This window comes from Megalobrama amblycephala, linkage group LG4, assembly GCF_018812025.1.
Source record: "Megalobrama amblycephala isolate DHTTF-2021 linkage group LG4, ASM1881202v1, whole genome shotgun sequence".
Taxonomy (NCBI): Eukaryota; Metazoa; Chordata; class Actinopteri; order Cypriniformes; family Xenocyprididae; genus Megalobrama; species Megalobrama amblycephala.
Genome location: NC_063047.1, coordinates 51,273,511 through 51,288,858, shown reverse-complemented (window position 1 = coordinate 51,288,858; position 15,348 = coordinate 51,273,511). Strand labels below are relative to the sequence as shown.

The 15,348-nt window shown below is 37.9% G+C and overlaps 2 protein-coding genes across 5 annotated transcripts; one reads left to right on the top strand and one right to left on the bottom strand.

Moving 5' to 3' along the window:
* The first annotated feature begins 188 nt into the window (after positions 1 to 188).
* On the top strand, positions 189 to 3,274 carry oxt (oxytocin). Of its 2 annotated transcripts, XM_048189884.1 has the most exons (4): positions 189 to 1,079; positions 1,159 to 1,283; positions 1,363 to 1,564; positions 2,952 to 3,274. In XM_048189884.1, exons 2-4 carry the CDS (start codon positions 1,161 to 1,163, stop codon positions 3,089 to 3,091), a joined length of 465 nt encoding a protein of 154 aa, XP_048045841.1. In that variant the 5' UTR covers positions 189 to 1,079; positions 1,159 to 1,160; the 3' UTR covers positions 3,092 to 3,274. The 2 variants fall into 2 exon arrangements, with proteins under 2 accessions (XP_048045841.1, XP_048045842.1); XM_048189885.1 differs by lacking the exon at positions 189 to 1,079 and having other exon boundaries at positions 1,147 to 1,283.
* Positions 3,275 to 5,384: 2,110 nt separating this feature from the next.
* Positions 5,385 to 13,452, bottom strand: thnsl2 (threonine synthase-like 2). 3 transcript variants are annotated; one of them, XM_048189880.1, is made up of 9 exons: positions 13,368 to 13,452; positions 12,290 to 12,513; positions 10,410 to 10,604; positions 10,182 to 10,334; positions 9,386 to 9,619; positions 7,915 to 8,063; positions 7,726 to 7,851; positions 6,936 to 7,090; positions 5,385 to 6,529 (listed from the first exon to the last, which is right to left on the bottom strand). In XM_048189880.1, exons 2-9 carry the CDS (start codon positions 12,510 to 12,512, stop codon positions 6,310 to 6,312), a joined length of 1,455 nt encoding a protein of 484 aa, XP_048045837.1. In that variant the 5' UTR covers position 12,513; positions 13,368 to 13,452; the 3' UTR covers positions 5,385 to 6,309. The 3 variants fall into 3 exon arrangements, with proteins under 3 accessions (XP_048045837.1, XP_048045836.1, XP_048045835.1); XM_048189879.1 differs by having other exon boundaries at positions 13,326 to 13,451; XM_048189878.1 differs by lacking the exon at positions 13,368 to 13,452 and adding an exon at positions 13,159 to 13,293.
* Positions 13,453 to 15,348: the final 1,896 nt, after the last annotated feature.

Sequence of the window (15,348 nt, the reverse complement as noted above, 5' to 3'; positions counted from 1 at the left end):
TGAAATGTAGCGCGAAGGACCCTTAATTGAAACTTTGTAGGTGGCGCTATCGAGCCATTTTGCCACACCTAATTCTGAAACCCATATCAGATGTAAACTTTGACCACTTCTGATGCATGTGCAAAGTTTCTTAAGTTTTCGAGCATGTTTAGGCCCTCAAAAATGTGATTAATTTCAGAGAAGAAGAATAATAGACAGAGCAATTACAATAAGGTCCTCACACCATCAGTGCTCGGGCCCTAAATATGGTTTTTACAAGCGTCTGTGCCACAAAAGTCTTCTTGAACTCAACAATCATCAGCCACTTTGATGACACAGTTGTTCAGATGCCTGGAGACACACTCAAGGGTGTTTCACATGAACAGCAGAGGGCCGAGGACAGAGCCCTGGGGGACCCCTGTGTCCGAACTGAGAGAGTATGAGCTTTGATTGTGGATTTGGTTGGTGTTTAAATGCCATGCCAGCCTCCTTGGCTATTTTCATGGTGAGTAACAAGTTAAAAAACTTGTTGAAAGTAATGATGCCTAACAACTGTTGCCCATTTAGTCAACAGATCAAAGCATAAAGGAGTGGTTTAATACAAGTAAAAACATGCAGTTCCATTATCACCAATGCAGTAAGTCAAAGAAAAACACTTAAAATAAAGGTTCTTCATCGGCATCTATGGTTCTAAGACTAAAGTAACCTTTCCATTGAACTTTGCATCATTGCAAAAACCTCTGTTTGGAAACTTTAGTTTTTAAGAGTGAAGTTTCAAAAAGCTCTGAAATGAATGTTCTTGTGTTAATTCACAGTTGCCATTCAACCCTCTCACACCTTATGCCTGATCACGGGCCGCTAATGACGCACATCCCTGTTACTGGACAACGTAGTGACCGGTCCACTGAACTAATCAGGTCACATCATTAACATTTAGATAGTTAAGGCTCCTTGATTGTAGCTAACAGGTAATAATGTGATAATATCACGCAGCAAAGAGAGCAAGGAGGTATAAAAAGAGTCTCCTCACACCGTACAAATGAACATTGTTGCTCAAAAGCTGAATCTCTTCACCAGCTGTCCATTTCAGCCTTGATAAAGTAAGTACTGCATCTTCATTTACAGTATTGTTATATTTAGAGACTGTTGTCTTGTGTTATTATTGAGTTTCTGGCACAGATATGTCTGGAGGTCTGCTGTCAGTGGTTTGTCTGCTGTGTCTGCTGTCCATTTGCTCGGCCTGTTACATCTCTAACTGCCCCATCGGTGGCAAACGGGCCGTACAGGATTGGCCGTCTCGACAGGTGCGTTCATTCATTTCTTTAAGGCAGTCTGAACAATGAAGACATGCATATTGAAATTTAACGTCCTCGTCCTCTGTAGTGCATGTCATGTGGTCCTGGAGATCGTGGTCGGTGTTTTGGTCCCAGTATCTGCTGTGGTGAAGGTATGGGCTGTTTGGTGGGCTCTCCAGAAACGCTCCGATGTCTGGAGGAAGATTTTCTGCCTACTCCATGTGAGGCGGCTGGAAAAGCGTGCGGTTATGAAGGACGCTGCGCTGCTCCAGGGGTCTGTTGTGACGCAGGTTAGTTTTACCTTAACTTTCATATCTTAACTCTCATGTTGTTTTCCAGTTAGGGGATTTTCTTTTTCCTGAAAATGCTAGTTAATGTTATTGCACTGGACTAAAACTTACTGACTTTCTTAGTGTATAACAAAATGACCGGCCTACAAAAAACTGCTTATAAGTTTCTCATCACGCTAAATATTGGATTTAATCTTTTTATCAAATTGTTTACTTTCAATCAAGCACAGGTTTTGTCTGAGTTGAGAAACACTGTTATAAGGTATCCCGCTACTTTATTAGTGTATGAAAATGTTGCAAAGATTCAGTTAAATTTTAGATCTTTTTGACCTTTTGACTGATTAGATCAAAACAGTGATTCATTCATGAATCTGGCATCCGTAGTTATTATTCTTAACAGCTTACAGAGGTGTAAAGAGTACCTGAAAACCATACTTGAGTAAAAGTACTGGTACCTTACGTTGAAAATGACTCGACTACAAGTTACAAGTAACCAATTCCAATATGACTTGAGTAAAAGTCTTAAAGTATCTGATTTTAACAGTACTTCAGTATTTTACTCATGCTGAATGTAGGCTCAGAGATGCACTAGTCCTGAGAGACTGCCGGTGAAAATAAGACACAATTGATTTGTAAGATGAGAAATCAAGTTTATTTTCTAAAATCAAAATAAATCTTAACACCTCAATGTTGCAATAAATCAAGGTCGACACAACAACCTTTTAACCATCTACAAACTCTCAAGTCTCAGTTAAGCTCAAGTGGCCATAACTAAACCAATATCCTTCAAAACAGCCTTGTCAATATAGTGGATAAATAAAACAATGTTAAGTAAAATTAAATAGTCAAAGTGTACTGTATGTGCTGGTTTGAGCCTCATCACCAGCTGCAGTCAATTCCTCATCTAATAAATCAAAGACCTGCGATCAGAAACTACCTGCTAATGCACTCATATTCATATAAAGTATGCTTGTTGACAAGTTTTGGGTGAGTAAAGGCAAAATGCACAAGATATAGTACCTTCAATGACCTTAGATGGCGATATTGCTTCTTCATATCAGAAACAAACTGCTGCAGAAAAAGTTAGGTGCCATGAAAAATGTAATGTGTGATTGCATTACTCATCACAAATGTAGTGGAGTAAAAAGTACATTTACTTATTCAAAAATGTAGTCAAGTAGAGAGTAAAAGTTGCCAATATTTTTGATACTCAGTACAACTACAAAGTAGCCAAAAAGATACTTAAGTACAGTAACTAATTACATTTACTCAAGTACTTTACACCTCTGGGTTGGTATACAGTTTATCAGTAATATTTTACTAGAGCACAGTGGTATTTCATGTGGCTCGCACCTGATGCTAAAATCATTTTTTGTGTGTAAATCAGAGGGCTGCAGTGTCGATCAGTCATGTGTGGATGGAGATAGTGACGGTACGGCCGCTGGTCAGCCCGCCACTAGTCAAGATCTACTGCTGAAGCTCCTGCACCTGTCAAGCCACGCCCACCCCTACAGACTCCACCAATGAAATACTCACAGAGGAGTGACATCATCTCAGGAGGAGCCCGCCCAGCCACCAACCATCATCGACCTTTTGTAAACCAACTTTGTATAGCCGCTAGATATTTGTATGGCTAATAAATAGCAGCAGATATCAGTAGAATTGTATTGATGATAGCTTGACTGTACGCTATTAAACTATTAAAGAATTTCTCTGTGTTAGTGCATTTCTTCACGGCCACAGAATCAACCAGCGCTGAGTTCATAGAGACACAAGTAGATTTGTATGTTTCTTCAGATAATGTGAGTGCTGTTTGTCCATGCAAAGTCACTATTATGGGTTATACACAACTTTAAAACCAGATATATATATAAAAAAAAAGACAAACTTTGATGTTGGCTTGAGAAAGCCTGACCAAAAACTTTGAAGCAGTTTTAAACACAAGATGTTTGTAGTAGTTTTAAAGCAAGTAAAGTTTTAAAGTAGTTTGAACATTTTGAAGGCTCTGAATAATAATAATAGTTTAAAAGTTTAAATCAAAGTACAGTATGTTGGCAACACAATCCAATCACTATATACCGTAATCATAAACACAGTTTGTATTCATAAAGGAGCTCAAAGGCAGTTCCTTCCCTCACAAAACTCTTAATCTTGAACAGTTTTATCTTTGGTAGAATATAAAATGAGTAATATATTACAATACAAGCATTTCAGTCAGATACAATTTATGTAATTCGTCAAACCTTAGTTTAATCCATGGGAAAAAATCTACCCGCAGCAACAATTTGAAATTATCCCAATTCCACGGGAAAACCGCAGACTTGGCAACCCTGTCTAGGCGCCACTGGTTGGGCTGTTGAGAACCACTCAAAGAAGATGGAAAATGCTAATAAAACCAACAAATGTGACCCAGAATGTATTGTGGTGTCGGAAAGTGTAAAAGCATTAAAAAATTACCAACGGCCCCTTGCATGAGCGCCCGTTTATATTCAAGGCCAGCACTCATCACAAGGCCTCAATAGTGTGCATGTGTCTGTATGAGTTTATGGTCAGTGCGTCTACTCGGCTTGAACACCATAATAACCAAAGTCCAAATGTTCAGCTGCACTAAAACAGTTACACTGCAATAAAGCTTCTCGAGTTAAACTCCCACCTTCATTATCACACACTCAGATATACACCGATCAGGCATAACATTATGAGCACTGACAGGTGAAGTGAATAACACTGATCATCTCTTCATCACGGCAGCTGTTAGTGGGTGGATATATTAGGCAGCAAGTGAACATTTTGACCTCAAAGTTGGTGTGTTAGAAGCAGGAAAATTGGGCAAGTGTAAGGATTTGAGTGAATTTGCAGTGGTCAGTATCTATCAAAAGTGCTCCAAGGAAGGAACAGTGGAGAACCGGTGACAGGGTCATGGGCGGCCAAGGTGGAGAGCGAAGGCTGGCCTGTGTGGTCCGATCCAACAGACGAGCTGCTGTAGCTCAGATTGCTCAAGAAGTTAATGCTGGTTCTGATAGAAAGGTGTCAGAATACACAGTGCATCACAGTTTGTTGCGTATGGAGCTGCATAGCTGCAGACCAGTCAGGATGCCCATGCTGACCCCTGTCCACCACCGAAAGTGCCAACGGTGGGCATGTGAGCATCAGAACTGGACCATGGAGCAATGGAAAAAGTTAAGCCGGCGGAGGCAGTGTGATGCTTTGGGCAATGTTCTGCTGGGAAACCTTGGGTCCTGCCATCAACGTGGATGTTACTTCGACACGTACCACCTAAGCATTTTTCAGACCATGTACATCCTTTCATGGAAACGGTATTCCCTGGTGTCTGTGGCCTCTTTCAGCAGGATAATGCTCCTGCCACAAAGCAAAAATGGTTCAGGAATGGTTTGAGGAGCACAACAACGAGTTTGAGGTGTTGACTTGGCCTCCAAATTCCCAGATCTCAATCCAATCGAGCATCTGTGGGATGTGCTGAACAAACAAGTCTGATCAATGGAGGCTCCGCCTCGCAACTTACAGGACGTAAAGGATCTGCTGCTAACATCTTGGTGCAGATACCACAGCACACCTTCAGGGGTCTAGAGGAGTCCATGCCTCAACGGGTCAGGGCTGTTTTGGCAGCAAAAGGGGGACCAACACAATATTAGGAAGATGGTCATATAATGTTATGCCTGGTTTTTGTGTTTTATGAGGATTCTCCATAGTGAGATTTATAAGTTGTTTTCCTCATGGGGACCCAAAAAAAAAAAAATAATTTGGCACGTGACACGCACACAACGGCTACACTTATAGAGAAACAACCATTTGTAAAACATTCAAAGTGAGATTCTGTTTATTCAGGACAATTAAAAATACTGACATATACAAGGACTTACAGTCTACAGTCTATTTGGAGGCACGTCCCACTCAGAAATTTGAGTTTTGAATGCAACTTCCAACAGACAAAAAATACATATTTTTACATTTGATAATAGAGTTCCATGATTATTCTAGTCACTGGTTTCAGAGAATTTTGCTGTTTTGAACAATCATTTAAACCTCTGTGATTTGAGATGAAACAAGCTTTCGTATGCAGGTGTTTGGGGAAATCTGTCCAAAATTTGACAAAATAATGTTCAGAACAGCACAACCAAAGAGCTTTAGCATTTAATGAGATTTGTGTTATACATTCATTTCTATGTCAGGTTTTTGTTAATTCACGAAACACAGTGATTAAGTGCAGTTTAGTCAATGCTGATGGTTTAAATTCATTTGATTGTATGCAAGACAATATCAATGCAGGACTTGAAATATTCGTAATATTCTGGAATAGTGACAGTAAAGGTGTTAATAATGAATGTTCTCGCTTCAATTGATAATTTGGTATATAATTGGATCAGAAGAAAGTTAAGTAAAGGCTTATTATAATTAATAATAGTTACTTGTATTTAAGCATTGGTTTTTCCTTTGAAACACAGTGTAATTAAAAAGTTGATTCCACCCACTTTCATTTTTATATATATGAAAATGCAGGCCGATCTCTAGAACTCTAGAGTCTCTAGAGTTCATTTGCAATTTCGCTTTGTTCATTATAAACATTTATATTATATCAGAATTTGAACCTGGCCTCCATGCATACAATAAAATTACACCACTAGATTCTCATGACAGAGCAGTTTATCCACACAACATTCATTATTAAAAAACTGCTGTGAATCTTTAAAAACTAAATCTGATATTGCAGCCATCTAATCTTCATGTCAGTCTCTGGTCTCGGCCGCCTCTCCGCGTCGTCTCACTGAGCCGATGGACTCTATGTGGAGTCTCAGTTTGGACTCCCAGTCGTCCGACTGCTCCAGAACTTCATAACGCGTCTCCAGCGCGTCTAACGCCTGCACTGCTTTAGGGAGGTCAAGGGTCAAACCGGCCTTCTGCACGGCCTCCTGAAACTTGGCTGGTGATGCGGTCGCTATGCAACATCTGAATACAAAGAGCTTAATTACGCTGTGAAATTAATTTCAAAAACAGGAAGAATAATTCCTGCCTAAGAATAAGAATAATTTATACTAAGTGTGATCTACACTTGCCTAAATGCAACAGCTACATCAGCAGTGTCATTAAAATAGGCCATTCACGTGATTCTTGCAAATGAATGTACATCTGAAGTGAACTGACTGTCTTCAGAAAAGATTTGATGGCATTTACTTTTCATTTTACCTGTATAATGCTTAATAAAGTAGTGTTTATAACACTGTGTACAGGGGTAACCGCTGTATTTCTGCTGTTCCAAAAGCATCACTTAATGAGTGAATTTTCATTCAGTCCATCTGTCGTTTTTGTTCAGATGTGTAAACACTTATAAGTGTGTATAATGTGTGTGTGTAACCTGTTTTCTCCTGGTGTGATGGGACTCTGATAGTGTCGCCACACGGCCACAGCGGTATGAGGACAAATGAGATAGTGATTGTCTTGCCAGCATCTCCTCATGGTCTCCAGTATCCCATCATCAGTCACCGACCCGGACGACAACACTTCGCACAACTATAATGTCAAATGTAACCATATTATCATCAGCCTCTATGAACATTAACTTCATGATTTTCTGCTGGAAGCTGCTTTGAAAAGTGCTATACTAATGATACTATCAGATGAGAACAAAGCTTGAACTGAACTGATCTGAATAACGACACTATTGTGTTTTTAGAGCTGCTTTACAGTGAACAGGGAAGGTTCTCTCAAAGTTACGAACAAACGTTCTTCCAGTAACGTTAACAGAATGTTTGTTCAAAGTTATGTGGTCTTTAATAATGTTCTCAGAACGTTAGCAAGAAACATTATATTAGTGTTTTTTCTGAAACATTTTAGTTCGTCTAACGTTTTTTAAATGTTACTTGTTTCAGTACGGTTAGAGAACATTCAAAAGTAACATTCCCATAATTTTGAAGAATGATAAAATGGAATATTCCTTTAAAGTTCACATAACCAAGAAAAAAACATTTAAAAATTCAGTTGTTTTGAACGTTCATAGAACATTCAGAAATATGGGAATGTTATCAAAACATTCTTAGAACGTATTTTTGTTAGCTTGGTTTACAGCAAAATTTGAATTTGCCTCATATTTGATGAAGTTTGCATCGATTCTTTGATTTTTCTGTAAGGAGATATTCAATGTTCACCTGCTGTTGAAGTGACGCAGGAAGAGTGAGTTTGTGTGTCCTCTGAAACTCCTCCATCAGATTCTTCACCATCACGCCATCTCGACCAGACAGCAGCCAGAACACGCGCTCCATGTTATACGGGTCCTGTGAACATGCAGAGCTGTATTTACACACAAACACAGCAGAAACGCATGAAAGCAAACAAACCTGGATGTCGATGGCCGGAGCCAGAGTTTGCTTGACGGCATTTGACATGGAGAAATCTCCGCTCTGGACGGTGCGGTGAACGATGTCATTGGCGTTCACCATGGCGACGAGCCGGAGAGGGATTCCCATCAGCTTCATGATGCATCCAGCTGAACACAGACAATAATGATCAATAATTCAGTCCAATGTTTGCAACACATGCAGGTCCATAATAGAGTCATAAAACCCAAAATAGAGTCATAAAACCCAGAAACGAGTTGTATTTTTTGGTGTTACCTAAACAGCCGATTTTGGCAGGAATCAATTAATAGTCATGAAAACATAGCGTAGAGCTGAAACCCTATTGTAATTGTTCAATTTTCCAAGGATCAGCATTCTCTCCTAAAAGTGATCAGGCAGATGACTTGAAAATTTGAGGGTTGGTAGTACTGATCAGCCTGACGGGGGCGCTACAGCGGTCAAAAGTATGAAATGGCGAAATGTATTTGGGATTTTTTGAAAAACCTACATTTGCGAACTAGTCCTAGGTTTTTGACCCGATCAGAACCAAACCAGTGCAGCGATTCTCTGGAGTCTGATTGTCAATAGTTATCCAAAAATGTTGAAATTTCAATTCACGGTCCCTAAGGGCCACCAAAACATTCGAAATGGGTGGAGCCACTTTTACTGAAATGGCTATAACTCGTGAACGGAATGAGATATTTTCACCAAACTTGGCACACCCATGTAAGAGCTCATTCTGTGGTTGCATGAAAAAGGACGCAGCGACTGGCCACTTGGTGGCGCTATAACAGGAAAAAAACATGAAAATGGCTATAACAACTTCACCGTTAGTCCAATCGACTTGAAAATTGGCATGCAGTGTCTTTGTTTAATGGGCTACAACTGTTTATGAGGACATTGACACATCTCAAAAAACATGTCCGCCATCGGCCACTGAAGTCTGAGCAGCTATCAGACAAGGTTAATGGAGGCCGATTGGAATGAAACTCGCTGGGCCTGTGAGCAATTTGAAATATATTGGCCACCGGGGGGCGCCTTCGCATTTTTCATGTGTGCAAACAATCGTGTATTGTGCGATTTTTCGTCCACGCCCATGGCATTCGTACCACATGATAGAACTCCTCATTCTGAGTAACTTTGCCTCTAGGAACGCCACTGTCCATCAAATTTTTTGTTAAATATTGGAGATTATTTCAAAAAACAACTTTGGCAAACTAGTCCTAGGTTTTTGGCTCAGCCTTGATAACTAATAAAAAGCTTTAAAAACCATATATTTCCTATGATAAATTGTCTGTATTGGCTGTAAATTGTCTTTTCCATGCAGGCTTGCTAAATAAAACAAAAAATCTTTCTACGCATGTGCTTAAAGGCCTTGAAACACTTGAACCCCGTTAATTGCTGCTTGCAGCTATATTTTCTTTTTGATTATTCTGATTTTGGCAGGTTTGGTGGGATTGACCCTGCGCACCGGTGATGTTTCCCGCTCCTCCCGTGGGCACCAGCACCTCCAGCACAGGCAGCGGTTCTCCTTCGGCCTGCGGTGCACTGAGTTGAAGGTAAGCAAACAGGAAGTGAGCCGTCTGCACCAGGATCCTGCACCAGTTGACAGAGTTCAGACTCATGAGACCATGACGCCGCACCAGGTCCGCGTCTGCAAACAGTTTCCTCAGCGGGACGTCAATGTCATCGGAAGTCCCGTCCGCTGCGATACAGCACAAACACACAGAGATCCACTCACACTGTAACAAAATGAGACTAAAACGGTGGATTTCATAAACAAATCTACAGTTTGAGAGTCTCTTCTGCTCACCAACACTGCATTTATTAAATCAAAAATACAGTAAAATTGTGAAATATTTGTACAATTTAAAATAACTGTTTTCTATGTGAATATATAGTAAACTGTAATTTATTCCTGTGATCAAAGCTGAATTTTCAGCATCATTACTCCAGTCTTCAGTGTCACATGATCCTTCAGAAATCATTCTAATATGATGATTTGCTGCTCAAGAAACATTTATGATTATTGATAATGTTGAAAACAGTGGAAACCATGATACACTTTATTTTTCAGGATTCTTTTGATCAATAAAAAGTTCAAAAGAACAGCATTTATTTGAAGTAGAATCTTTTGTAACATTATAAATGTCTTTACTGTCACTTTTGATCAATTTAATGCATTCTTGCTGAATAAAAACCAAGTTATGTTCCAAATTTGAAGTTGATATCACAAAAACCGAGCTGCTAAAAGGTTTCCAATTTACCTGCAAACACATGGACGTTGTCTGCTATGCTGGTGGTCATCTGTAGCTCTTGTACTTTGGTGATGCGTCCACGAGGAAACACCACCACGATGTCCACTTCACTCAGACCGAACACGCTTCTGATGGCCGAGCCGCCCGTGTCGCCGGATGTTCCTAAAAGAACATCAGGTCTGAATCTCCATCACAAGTCAAGAGAGGGGCAGATCTGAGATGGGCGTTACTTCATACCTACAAGTATTGTGGCCCGTTTGCGGTCTTTGCGCAGGAAGTACTGCAGGAACTGAGCGGTGCAGGACATGGCCAGATCCTTAAACGCCAGAGTTTCTCCATGGAACAGTTCCAGGATGGACAGAGAGTCCTTCAGCTGAACCAGTCGCACCACATCTGGTATGGAGAAGCTCGACAGCGCTTGTGAAATGAGCCCTACATATAGACAGATAGGAGGTTTGGAGAGACAGTTCATGACCAGTAGTTTCAACAGAATCTGAATTAAAATCTTACTGTTCCTCAGTTTAAGACCTGGTTGACTAACCTCACTGCTATATTGCACATGGAGAGAGTCAGATATGGTATTATAGGAAACCCTAATAAATTCTACAGAATATGGCAACCATTTCTGGATTATCTCACTCAGTCAAATGCTGACTGTAATGATGTCCGTATATGCTGGCCACCCCTGTTGAGAGCTTGTTCGGAAATATGCTCTGCCACTGATACAGTAGCATAACTACCGCAACAGAATAAAACAATAAAAACGTAATTGCGACAGAATTGCGAGATAAAAATTCATAACTGTGAGAACTTGCAATTTCAAGAAAAATGTCAGAACTGTAAGAAAAAAGAACAGCAAGATTTAAACCCAGAATTCTGAAAAAAGTCAGAATTTCAAGTTATGAACTCAGAATTCTAAAAAAAAAAAAAAATCAGAATTGCAAGATGTAAATTTAGAATTCCGAAAAAAGTTAGAATTACAAGATATGAACTCTAAAAAAAAAAAGTCAGAATTTCAAAATATAAACTCAGAATTCTGAAAAAAGTCAGAATTGCAAGTTATGAACTCAGAATTCTAAAAAAAAAAAATCAGAATTGCAAGACATGAACTCAGAATTCAAAAAAAAAGTCAGAATTGCACGATGTAAATTCAGAATTCCAAAAACCTCAGAATTGCAAGATATAAACTCTGAATTCTGAAAAAAGTCAGAATTTCAAGATATAAACTCAGAATTTAAAAAAAAAAAAATCAGAATTGCAAGATGTAAATTCAGAATTCCAAAAACCTCAGAATTGCAAGATATAAACTCTGAATTCTGAAAAAAGTCAGAATTTCAAGATATAAACTCAGAATTCTGAAAAAAGTCAGAATTGCAAGTTATGAACTCAGAATTCTAAAAAAAAAAATCAGAATTGCAAGACATGAACTCAGAATTCTAAAAAAAGTCAGAATTGCACGATGTAAATTCAGAATTCCAAAAACCTCAGAATTGCAAGATATAAACTCTGAATTCTGAAAAAAGTCAGAATTTCAAGATATAAACTCAGAATTCTGAAAAAAAAGTCAGAATTGCAAGTTATGAACTCAGAATTCTAAAAAAAAAATCAGAATTGCAAGATGTAAATTCAGAATTCCAAAAACCTCAGAATTGCAAGATATAAACTCTGAATTCTGAAAAAAGTCAGAATTTCAAGATATAAACTCAGAATTTAAAAAAAAAAAATCTGAATTGCAAGATGTAAATTCAGAATTCTAAAAAAAGTCAGAATTGCAAGATGCAAATTCAGAATTCTAAAAAAAAGTCAGAATTGCAAGATGTAAATTCAGAATTCTAAAAAAAAGTCAGAATTGCAAGATGTAAATTCAGAATTCCAAAAACCTCAGAATTGCAAGATATAAACTCAGAATTCCAAAAAAAGTCAGAACTGTGAGATGTTGTCCTATAGTCTAAAGTTGAACCTCTTATAAGTGTTTGTCTATAGTTTATACACACTTTCCTCTGTTTGTGATGTCTATTTTACTATGTTTGTACAGCACAGTGGTCTATGACTGCTGTTTTTACTGTGCTTTATTAATTTGACCTGATTTGTGAGTGTTGGTAAAGGAGGCGTCTCACCCTGCAGATGGTGTCGCGGGATCTCCTGCTCAGGGATGTAGAGGCAGCAGATCTCACACAGCAGCTGCTGGTAGGACAGACACCTCCAGAGCTGCAGTGTCTCAGCGGACAGCGACGGGACGCTCTCTGGCATGAACATGCCTCCATCGGGAGCGTATCCAGAGAACAGCACGTCTCTGAAGCTGCGGCCCTGAACGCCGGCACGTGTGCTGCAGTAACGCATCCTGCAGGGTCAGGTGATGCATTCAATGACTTCATTCATCTTTTACATATTACTAAACTAAATACAGTATGTAAAAAAAATCTCTCACTAAGTACTAAAATAACACTTCTTACATACTTAATTTTTGTGCAAATTAATAGGCTATTTAATTCTTTTTGGCATGGACTAGCTCTTCAAATTCACCCACATGCATAACTCAACAATATGAGAGATTTTAGTGTCATTGAGATACTATTACATTTTCTATGAATATTTTGAAAGCTTTTTAATATTTTAAAATATTTTAAGTTTTATTACAGTTTTAGTGATTTTGTTGTGTGTTTTTGTCATTTGTATTATGATTTTTCCCTAATAAAATGTCTATACAGTTTTTATTAATTTTTATTTCAGTCATTTTAGTACATCAAGGTAAACTAAATGAAAATGAAAACTGTATTCCTGGCAACTATGAAATAAATATTTTTAAATATTTTATATTATTTCAGTTAACGTTTAGTCACATAACAAAAATGTTTATAATAACTGGTCTAATGTCTAAAATTATATATGTTCATGTAATTCAAAGTTTTACTCAGTAAAAACAACCAAACAAGCAGAAGTTTTACAAGTTCTCATGTGAAGATCAAAGGTCTAAATCGTAGCCTACTTTTTCATTTACTGCAGCTGTTTCCAGTTGTTGTATTTGTTTTTACTCTTTCATTCATGCTAGGCTATTCATTTACATCATTTATGCGTTTAGCAGATGTTTTCATCAAAAAGCGACTTAGAGTTGAGGAACAAAAGCAGTTCGCAGCAGTATAAGTTAATCAATACCTGTGACAGACTGCGGTGTTCGAGTTTTCTGCAGAAACTCACCCGGATCTGATGCACTTTAATTTTAACTTTCACCCGATCTGTGTTTGGCTCTGATCAGTCAGGGTTGCCAAGTCTGCGGTTTTCCTGTGGAATTTGCCTACTTTTAATATGTTGCCGCAGGTGGATTTTTCCCCTCCCGGCCCGGGTTAATGTTTGACTGACATGTTCCAAAAAAATGTATTTGGCCGACATTCTTGTATTGTATTACTTTAATCATTTTATATTCTGTCAATGATAAAACTGTGGTAGATTATGTATTTTGTGAGGGAGAAAATTGACTTTGAGCTCCTTTGTGAATAAAAGCAATGTTTACTACTAGGCTGGTAAAGCTGAAGTTGTGTAGAATGTATAAAAGAGACCATAATATAATTCAGGTATAGGAGTGGCATTGATATGTGGGATAGAGTCATTGGATTAGTTTTGTTTCGCAGACCTGGCAACCTCGAAATCAGCCTCACTCTCACGTGATTCGTGTTACTTTACACAGCGCCTGCGGGGATGAACCAATCACAGCCGTTTGTGATTACAGGAGAAGGCTTTATTATTTTCTTTTTCTTTCTTTCTTTCTTTCTTTCTTTCTTTCTTTCTTTCTTTCTTTCTTTCTTTCTTTCTTTCTTTCTTTCTTTCTTTCTTTCTTTCTTTCTTTCTTTCTTTCTTTCTTTCTTTCTTTTTTGTAAATTGCTTGAATGGAATATAAACAGTAAACACAAAACTTAATACAATTCTAATAAATCCAAACAGCAGAAAAAACAGGAGAATGTTTATTACAGATCTCTGATTAGACAAAAATTTAATATAAAATAGTAATGTAATACGTAGGCTACATTCGTTTCAGCCAATATGGTCATATTTTTGACATTTAAATGACAGAAAAATGCTTAATCATAAAAGGGATTTCATTAATAATTATGCATTGTAGCCGGGATGTTGATAGCAAATCAGTTTTAATTGTAGGGGACACCGGGGCTAGTTGTCACACTTTTATTATTATTATTATTTAGAGTGGATTTATTTTTGAAAGATAGTTTCTGTTTAGACATAAACCTTCAAACCTTTACTACACTTCATTGTTGGCATTCATGGCTCCATGAAGATCCCTTTATATCCATGGAAACTTCCCATTGCGTAGATTATTAAAATGTTCTTCACACTAAGAAAAAATGGTGCTTTTAAGAACTGATCACTGCACAGTTCTTTGGGGACCCAAAATGGTTCTTCTATGGCATCACTGTGAAAAACCCCTTTTGAAACATTTATTTTTAAGAGTCTGTACACAATCAATCAATCAATCAATCAATCAATCAATCAATCAATCAATCAATCAATCATTTAAATGAACAATACACACTGTTATTGGCCAGGGGAATATATATATATACACTGCCCTCCAAAAGTTTGGAAACACCCCTGGCAAAGTGTGGTTTTGGACTATATCAGCATAAGTCCTTATCATTTTTTGGTGCAACTACATTAAAGTAACTTGACATTATCATTGAAGACCAGCAATAATAATTTTCATTTTGATTACATAATAATGGCAATATATACATGTCAAAGTCAGACATGCCCCTTTGCCAGCTGTGATGCTGGTTATTGGTTTAAACTTGGTCCAGGTTTGTAAAAGATGTTTGGGTCAGCACACCTTAATAGCTTCAACAATTGATTGCCAATGAAGTTTAGAACACATGAACCAATCAGAACCCAGTTTAGGTCAGATAGCTGCTAATGCTGGATATTTTGATGAATTGAAAATTTAAGTTTTTTTCTATGTATAAACTGTTTATATAATAAAATATGTGTTCGTAGTTTGTGTTGTCCCTTATCAGTGCAAAATTATCACAAATTAAAAAGGATTCATGCCAATATTGTCCAAACCCCCACTTTTCTAGGGCGTTTCCAAACTTTTGGAGGGCAGTGTATATATATATATATATCAGAATTTATTAAAGTATGACTCAAAAACTCATCATGAAAAAAAAAA

Coding starts and splice junctions, on each gene's coding strand:
- oxt (XM_048189884.1), top strand. CDS start 1,161: ATGTCTGGAGGTCTGCTGTCAGTGGTTTGTCTGCTGTGTCTGCTGTCC. Junction 1,284..1,362: donor AGGATTGGCCGTCTCGACAG/GTGCGTTCATTC, acceptor CGTCCTCTGTAG/TGCATGTCATGTGGTCCTGG. Junction 1,565..2,951: donor AGGGGTCTGTTGTGACGCAG/GTTAGTTTTACC, acceptor TGTGTAAATCAG/AGGGCTGCAGTGTCGATCAG.
- thnsl2 (XM_048189878.1), bottom strand. Junction 8,064..9,385: donor AGGAGCGGGAAACATCACCG/GTGCGCAGGGTC, acceptor GTCTGTGTTCAG/CTGGATGCATCATGAAGCTG. Junction 7,852..7,914: donor CTCCGGCCATCGACATCCAG/GTTTGTTTGCTT, acceptor GCATGTTCACAG/GACCCGTATAACATGGAGCG.